This window comes from Akebia trifoliata, chromosome 10, assembly GCF_017979445.1.
Source record: "Akebia trifoliata isolate Shusen 1 chromosome 10, ASM1797944v1, whole genome shotgun sequence".
NCBI classification, from domain to species: Eukaryota; Viridiplantae; Streptophyta; class Magnoliopsida; order Ranunculales; family Lardizabalaceae; genus Akebia; species Akebia trifoliata.
In genome coordinates this window covers 9,286,892-9,295,543 of record NC_141384.1, presented here as the reverse complement: position 1 = coordinate 9,295,543, position 8,652 = coordinate 9,286,892, and the positions used below count along the sequence as shown (strand labels likewise).

Below are 8,652 nucleotides of genomic sequence, written 5' to 3'. Positions count from 1 at the left end.
CATAAGAAATTCAATGGAAATATTGGTTTGTGTCGTTTATGAAATTTTTTGTGTGAAATGATCATGAACTTTATGAGGGGTATTTTCGTAATTTTGTCGAATTCTGTTAAAATTGGTGAAATGATTTATTTGGTTTCGATTTGTTGTTTTATGTGTTTGAAAGGATTTTCCTAATCGTAACGTAGGCTCTAGGGTTGTTTTGATGTTAGGGGTATTTTGGTAATTTGGTCAATTTTTAGTGATTTTTATCGTGAAGCTTCTTTTTGGGTCTGCAAAATGATAATTTCTATGTTTCTAGAGTCGTATTTTCCTAGCGTAGCGTGATTTCTAAGGTTTTGTCAACTCGAGATACCTCATCCGGATTTCTGAAACATTTCTGGTAAGAAAATAAAACAAAGGAATAAACATCCATCATTGGGAATCGTTGCGATCGGGTTGACGAGTTGATTAATCAGGCGAGTGCAAAAATGAGGTGTCTACAGGTACCACATATTTATCTTTATGTTATGGTAGAGTAAAGATCAGTCTGCGGGAGCATATTGATTTTAATATGGCAAGAGACTTATATGGCAAAAAGAGCACTACAGTTTATGCCTTTACATTGGATAGTGTAGTAGTGAATTGAGTTTTAAGAATATAGAAAATAGTTACTTTCTTGATTACAGAAGTAAAACATGTTGCAATTATAGAAGTGTGCAAGGAAATGATATGGCTTCAATCTCTTTTGAAGGAGTTGGATAAGGTGCCGGATGATTGCAAGTTGCACAATGATAGTCTGAGTGCAATTCACTTAGCAAAAAAAACTCAGCATTTCATTCGAGGACGAAGCATATTGACATCAGGTATCACTTTATATGTCCAGTACTGGAGGAGGGGATGTTTACTTTGTAAAAGATTCACACAACTAAGAATCCTATAGATATGTTCACCAAAGAAATTACTATTGAGAAGCTAAAGAGTTGTTCAGCTTCTATTGGTCTTCAAACTTAGAAGACAATGATGATTCACACAGAATTTATTATGGAGGTGTTGCTTATCAGATGCAACATGTTTAGTGGGAGATGCTCTTGATCAGCCTCCAAGTGGGAAATTATTGTGGTTTGTGGAGCCTGATAGTACTGGTCAACAAGCAGGTATTGTAAATCAAATCACGTCGATCAAACTTGGCGCTAAGTTCGTTGGGGGGTTTGAAGGGGGCCAACGGCCCCAAAAAGAAAATTTTCCAAAGGTATTTTCATTATTTTCTAATATTATGTAAAACTCTAATTAGGTTTCTTGAGGCATTTATATTTCTCGTTTTGGTGAAAATGTGTAATTTATAATTGTGAGTTTTCTCTTCATAGTGGAATCAATGTGATCCATGGACGTATCTCAATCTTAAGGGAACCACGTAAAATCTGTATTTCTTGTGTGATTGCATCTTGTGATTGCTTTTCGATTCGTTTTCTTGGTTCGGTTCTCCCTATTTTTCTTAACAAGTTGTTGCGTAGTTGTGCCAAACACTTTCTCCCAACAAACCGTCCCACTCTGATACCAATTGTAGAAATATCTATGCAATGGATTCACAACTTATTCGTCAAATACTATGATTTTTCGATCAATGACTCAATCCAAAATCTCCAAGTAAAGAAAAATAAGTCATACGTGCAAGAGAAAAAAAGAATAAAAAAAGATAAAATATTACTTTATTCTCCATTTTCCATAAAGGAAAAAATTCAGCACACACTAAGTCACGTATTGGTGCCCCTATTTATAATAATTAAAAAGACCTAATTATCTTAAACTCTTAAGAAATAAAGTCCTAGTTTAAGTTGTAAAACTAATTTTACTTAATATCAAATATAAATTAAATCTAACAAAACCTTGTTTAGAGTCATCAAATTTCTCTCATCATCCATTAGCTTGGTGGTTTCGTTCTGTTAAAAAAAAATATTCGACAATGAAAAATTCAACACCTTGATCCGTCAAATTTTATGAAATTCGACGGCCTTGAACCGTCGATAAAGGATAATTTTATGTTGTGTATACAACACTAGGTTTGGATTGATCTATTTGATCTAGATTACCAGAGCTCTTGACTCGAGTTAAGGTCCGGTTGATTTATTCTAACAAAGGCCCAAATCATGGTGTACGTAACTTGACCTAAGTTTGTCCATCAATCAAGTTGATGGGCGTGACAGGCTTGAGATTGTGTTTCACAACCATGAAAGCAAACTCAACACTTCTGTTCCTTTTCTTGGGGGCGGAGAAGCTTTTTTCAGTAATATATAATTAATTATATACAATGCAGATTTACAGCTTTGCGGAAACGCCACATGTATAACTGTTTTATTTTTAATTAAAAAGTTTGAATTTTAAAAGGGAGACATATCAAGTCAGGACGACATATTTGGACCTTACAAGGGCATTTTCGTCACATTAAGTTTCGTTACCGAGGCACCGAACATTAGGAAGCTTTGGGCGGGATCAGATTCCTCTTTCACTTTTTATTGTCGATTACTTTTGCTTTTAAAATTATATATAGTCTTATATCTACAGTGATTGTAAATCAATCAAATATCTTAAAATTACCAAAATCTCTTCCACCTTTAAAGAAATGACTCTTTGGAAACTTCGATGATGGTTAAAAGGTTAAGTCGTGATGAATGCACCATAAATTATACGCAATTGACGTGGTAAAGGCACATAATCACAGATTTTTTTCTTCGGGATACATTAGTAAAAAGATCTATGATTTTGTGCCCTTGCCACATCAACTTCGTACATACTATGCATGATTTACCACTTGCATTCAATATTGTTCTAAAAGATTATTATAGAAGATTAAAAATACACAAATCAATTATCTCTTAATATCGAACTTGAAACTCCTTAAATACTAATACTTAGATTCAAGAAGCAATGAACAATGTCAATAATAGGATAATCATGCATAACGGTAACATAAAATCTTGAACGAATTAAAATAATGCCATAAGCCAAGAACACGTCATACAATTGCCACAATTTACGGACGAGAGATAGTATTAGTCATGTCACAAAGAGATATGCACGATCATGAAGAAATAATGACAATGATCAATACCCAATGCTAATCATGTCTACTATCCACCATTATAAAACGTTCACATCCACCATTGAAAAATACTCTCAAGATCTAAATCCATCACTATATAACAACTTATTTAGTAGTATGAGAAGCAAGGTACAAAAAAAAAAAATACTTAACTGAATATGAAAGTTAAGTTTAAAAAATATATATATATATTCTATTTACAATTAAAGCTTACGTCTCATCCAAAAAAAAAAAAAAAAGATGTACGCCTCAGTTGCGGCACATACCTTTTTAGTGCTTTGTAACACTTCAATGTATCGCGACAACATGTTTTTCATAGGCCTTGTAATGATCTAATCATAGGAAATAATGCAATAAATCTGGTGGTTATGAAGTTATGATCATCCATGAGATTATCTACACTAATTAGGTTCATGGCCCATGAATGGGGATCATTGGATTAGTCATTCAGGGGTATTTTCGTCACTAAAAAGAACATTATAGTGACAAAATGGCATTTTCGAAATTTAGGCGAGTAATAGAGGCAATTTTGTTGACGTATATTATTCTCGATCTCAATTTATTCTTCCTTTTTGAATATCTTTATTTTTCCTACTCTTAAGATTTTGACCGTTACTTTTCTCAACGTCTCTCTCTCTCTCTCTCTGCACCTCCATTTTCATCTCGTCTACCATAACCAGGTCAGTTTCTCCACACTAATTCATCCAAAAAATCAAAATTTTTAATTAAGATTTTCTTTAATCTTCTCAAATAGGATCACTTGAGCTTTCCTCTGGTTTTTAAATTTGTTTCTCTTCAATTTATACAAGTTTTAGTTGTTTTTTTTTCATCATAAAATCTCTTTATATAAAAATGGGTATTCGTTATGAAGTTTATCTGATCCAAAGAGATCCTTTTTAGAAAATGGGTACTAGTTTTTCTGCTTATCCAAATAGGCTCAAGTTTCATTTTTGTTTGATTTTTTTGATGTTTATAAAGAGTTTCATCCTAAAATTTGATTTTTTTTTTTTTTGATTTGTTCATTTTTTTTATTTTTTTTTTTTTTTTTGGGTTTGAGTCTTCATTTTCTTTAACTATTATTGGTTTTTGAAGTAGGATCATAATAAAAAAAAAAATGTAATTTCTAAATTGGGTTTTAGATTTTCTTTTCATCCAAACAGGCCATTAGTCCTCATTTTTATTTAATTGTTGGATGCTTTAAGAAGTAGATTTCATCACAAGTGTTTATTATTGTTTAAATGGGTTTATTATTTTTTATTTAACATTCCTGGAGAGAATCTTCATTGTTCATTACACTATACATATTTTAGAAGTAGAATTCATGATAAAATATTTGTTTCTAGAATGGGTTTTATGTTTTACGTTTATGAATTTGAATATTTATATTTCTTTACTTGCTAGAGATTTCAAAAGTAGATATATCATAAAAACTTAATTTTTAAAATGGGTTTTTGTTTTTTCTGATTATCTGTTTTTGAATCTTCATTTTTCACATTTTGATATTTTGTAAATAGATTTGATCATACAAAAGTTATTTTGAAAATGGTTTTAGTTTTTCTATTTTCTGAGCTTCCATTTCACCTTCCTATGATTGATTATAAATGTCTACTGGTAGATCTTTGTTCTGTTTTTCTTCCTCTATTTTTTTTTTTTTTTTTTGGAGTTTTAAATACCTATTTGAACTAATTTTTATACGTATTGGCAGTAGATTTCACAATAAAAACACTTTTTTTAACTCCACAAATTGTTATGATACTCCCATTTAATTGACATTTTAGAAATTTATACACTGCTTATTCACCTTTCCGACACTTTTTTCAATAAAAGACAATTTTCTTCTTTATTTAGTTCATGTTAATTATGTTCCTTGGGGTGGTGGGTCTTGAAGTTTTTTGAGTCATGGAGCCTTTTGTGAAAAATTGATGAGAAGGCTCAAAGAATCTCCATTACTTTCTTGTTGGGTGTAAGTTTGATGCTCCTATATCTTCTCTATGACTTAAGAATAAAGAAAGGAACCCCATCTTTTAAAACTATTTCTCTGTAGTTTTGAGTCTCCTAAATGTTCCATCAATGTATGATAGATGCTAAAATGGGTTTCTCAGGACAACTTCTTTGTGATTATTTCTGCTTCATGAGTTTAACTGGTATAAAACTTCTCCTTTTTCATGTCAAACAGGTTCCACAAAATCCTTATGAATTTGGTGAGAAATTCGTGCTTTTTGCCTTGTGAATCTTGTTTTGATTTAGGCCTAAAGAATTCCTAGAGAGTTTGGAGAGGGAAAGACAGATGGGATGTACTACTTCAAAGCTGGATGATGAGGAGGCCGTCCAGCTTTGTAAAGATAGGAAGAGATTTATCAAACAAGCCGTAGAGCAGAGAATCCGATTTGCTTCTGGGCACACTGCCTATATACAGTCTTTAAGACGAGTAGCCACCGCACTATGTAACTATGTCGAGGGAGATGAACCTCGTGAGTTCTTCTTGGATGCATACAAGACGACCCCACCGTTCACACCCGTAAGGAAAACGGGTCCAAGAATGATCTCAATCCCCTCAAAGTCCTTCTCGACACCACCAATCCAATCCTCCGAAACCACCTCTACGATCAAAGTGAATTACTTGAGATCGGGTGGGAATCCAGCAATTGTTGTTGAGGAGAGGCCCCAATCACCCGAGAATGTAAGAGTTGATTCTTACTCTCCAATGCACCATTTTGGGATCGATGGGTTCTTGCCATGCAGTCCTCACCGATGAACTCCTCATTCTACACTTCGTCTCCAAATAATAGGCCTATCTTTCCACCCTCATCTCCTGAGACTTCACAATGGGATTACTTTTGGAACCCATTTACATCGTTGGATTCATATGGGTACCCCACAAGGAGTAGTCTGGATCGTACAATCATGGATGATGAGATCACAGGGCTGAGGCAAGTTCGTGAAGAAGAAGGAATCCCTGATTTAGAAGAAGATGGGGCCGAAGAAGATGAAGAACTAGAAATAAGAGACGAAAGATCTGAAATTGACTTAAATTGTGCTAACGAAGAAGTTACAATTGAAGACCTTGATGAAGTCGACACTGAATCCGACACAGATACAGAACACGAAGTGAAGGGATTACAATCACAATCGCACAGGAATGAGAGTGTTGCACTATCGAAAGCAAAGAATTCAGTTGAACTTGAAGTTAGTAATCAAGAAGATAAGGAAGAAGAAACGCCAGGTTTTACTGTTTTTGTCAATCGTAGACCTACAAATATGGCTGAGGTGATCAAAGATATTGAGACTCAGTTCATGATAGTTTGCAATTCGGCTAATGAGGTCTCGATGATGTTGGAAGCGAGTAGAGCTCAGTATTGTTCAACCTCAAATGAACTAACAGGTATTCTAATCTATCAACAATAAGTTTATCGAGTTTTTCAAATTGGGATTGGTCGGTCTTACATTATCCATTTCTTCTTCGTGCAGCAATGAGGATGCTCAATCCAGTTGCCTTATTCCATTCAGCATCATCCCGTTCATCTTCCTCGAGATTCTTCCACCATTCTTCGAATTTGAGGGAAGAGGGTTGTGATAGTAGTAGTGAGTTCTCCGAGGACTCTTGTATGTTCTCGGGGAGTCATCAATCAACATTAGATAGACTATATGCTTGGGAGAAGAAGCTCTATGAGGAAGTAAAGGTACGGTACTCTCTCTCATTCATCTTAGTTACTTTCGACAGAATTCCATACAAAGTAGAATAGATTCTGAATTTGAAGATTTTATGTGTTTTTGTTGTCTTCTTGACAGTCTGGAGAACGTATACGAATAGCATATGAGAAGAAATGTAATCAACTCAGGAACCAAGATGTGAAAGGAAAGGACCCTTCTGTGGTGGCTAAAACGAGAATGGCAATAAGAGATCTTCATACCCAGATTAAGGTTTCGATACATTCAGTCGAAGCAGTTTCAAAGAGGATTGAAACACTAAGAGATGAAGAGTTGCAACCACAGATTCTGGAATTAATACAAGGGTATGTATGTACGTTCATTGTAATAGAATTTCTGTTGCACTATTTTTTTTAAATCATTGGTGATTCAAAATGGTGAAACAAAGAACCAATATGAGATTGATTTCAAGTCATCATGGTCGTCCTTTGAAGGGCCTGATGACCAACATGGGTCCACAAAATGGATCAGACTTTATCTGAAATCCGAGTTATTAGATTCTGAATTTAGCGGGTTTGGACCCTTGGAGTAGACCTGAATTGAAAAAATATGGGTAGATGTCCATTTTAAGCCCTGCGTCCATGATATGTCTCGATGATGACTAGCCAATTAATGGTCATAGATTAACTGATTTATGTTCGACAAATAACAGGTTGGCGAGGATGTGGAAAGTGATGGCTGAGTGTCACCAGTTTCAGAAGCGCACAGTAGATGAAGCTAAGCTCTTATTGGCTGGAACACCCCCGAAATTCGCTACACAAAAACATACTGAACCACACCGACTTGCTCAGTCTGCCATAAACCTCGAATCAGAGCTTCGGAATTGGCGAGCTTGCTTTGAGTCATGGATCACTGCTCAGCGATCCTACGTGCGTGCCTTAACTGGGTGGCTTCTTCGATGTGTACAATGCGATTCCGATACATCAAAATTAGCATTCTCCCCTCGACGTTCCAGTGGTGCCCCACCGATATTTGGAATCTGCATACAATGGTCTAGATTCCTTGAAGCACTACATGAGATTCCTGTGATTGATGGAATCGATTTCTTTGCAGCAGGTATGGGATCACTGTACAGCCAACAATTAAGGGAAGATTCTCGTCGGCTTCCAACAGGATCAAAGCGATTTGGTGTTGGGTTCTCACCAGATTCTGGAAAGAATCTAGAGGTGGTGGAAGTTGGGGAGGTGGAGGAGGTGATGACAGCGGAGAAGACAGCAGAGGTTGCCGTTAGGATATTGTGTGCCGGGATGTCGGTTGCCATTACATCTCTAACAGAATTTGCCATTAATTCGGCCGAAGGGTATGCTGATCTGGTTAAGCAATGGGAGAATGCCACGTGTACGCACGTGGCGGTGAAGACTAGATCGTGATTTCTGGGTTTTTTCTAATGGATTGTGCTTGGTATTAGGTGTAAATGTAATTAAATTAAATCATAATAGGTGATAATATTATTGTTGCTTTCTGCAACAAAACAAAAAAACATGCTCCTTGTATGATATACACTAACAGAATTTGGAGATTGATCAATCCGAACTTCAAACCAGATTTAAGCAAATGTCCAACTAGGATCCATGAGAAATCAACTGCTACAGCTGATAAGGCCAGGCTTCATCAGGAGTTGTTTCTCTCTATGTTACCAGATTTGTTTCTACTAATCGAACTGGTAAAAAATGAGCTTGTACCAACCAATTTGTACGCTATTCGTGTAATATAATGAACCACAAACTAACCAATTTGTGATCCAGCTTGGCAAAACCTAATCATATGTATCGCAAGCGAACCTTACTTGTGAACTAAGTGAACCAAGAAACGAATTATTTCTGCCTACTGCTATGAGGACCACAAACCCAAATTTGAACAGAGCAAAA

The 8,652-nt window shown here is 35.4% G+C and overlaps 1 protein-coding gene across 1 annotated transcript; it reads left to right on the top strand.

Annotated features, from left to right (window-relative positions):
- Positions 1-3,656: 3,656 nt before the first annotated feature.
- On the top strand, positions 3,657-8,498 carry LOC147393086 (nitrate regulatory gene2 protein-like). Its single transcript, XM_086455714.1, is given in 6 exon segments — positions 3,657-3,756; positions 5,253-5,805; positions 5,808-6,458; positions 6,545-6,756; positions 6,866-7,089; positions 7,437-8,498. Coding segments are annotated over 5 exon segments (2,247 nt in total). The 5' UTR covers positions 3,657-3,756; positions 5,253-5,363; the 3' UTR covers positions 8,155-8,498.
- The last annotated feature ends 154 nt before the right edge of the window (positions 8,499-8,652 follow it).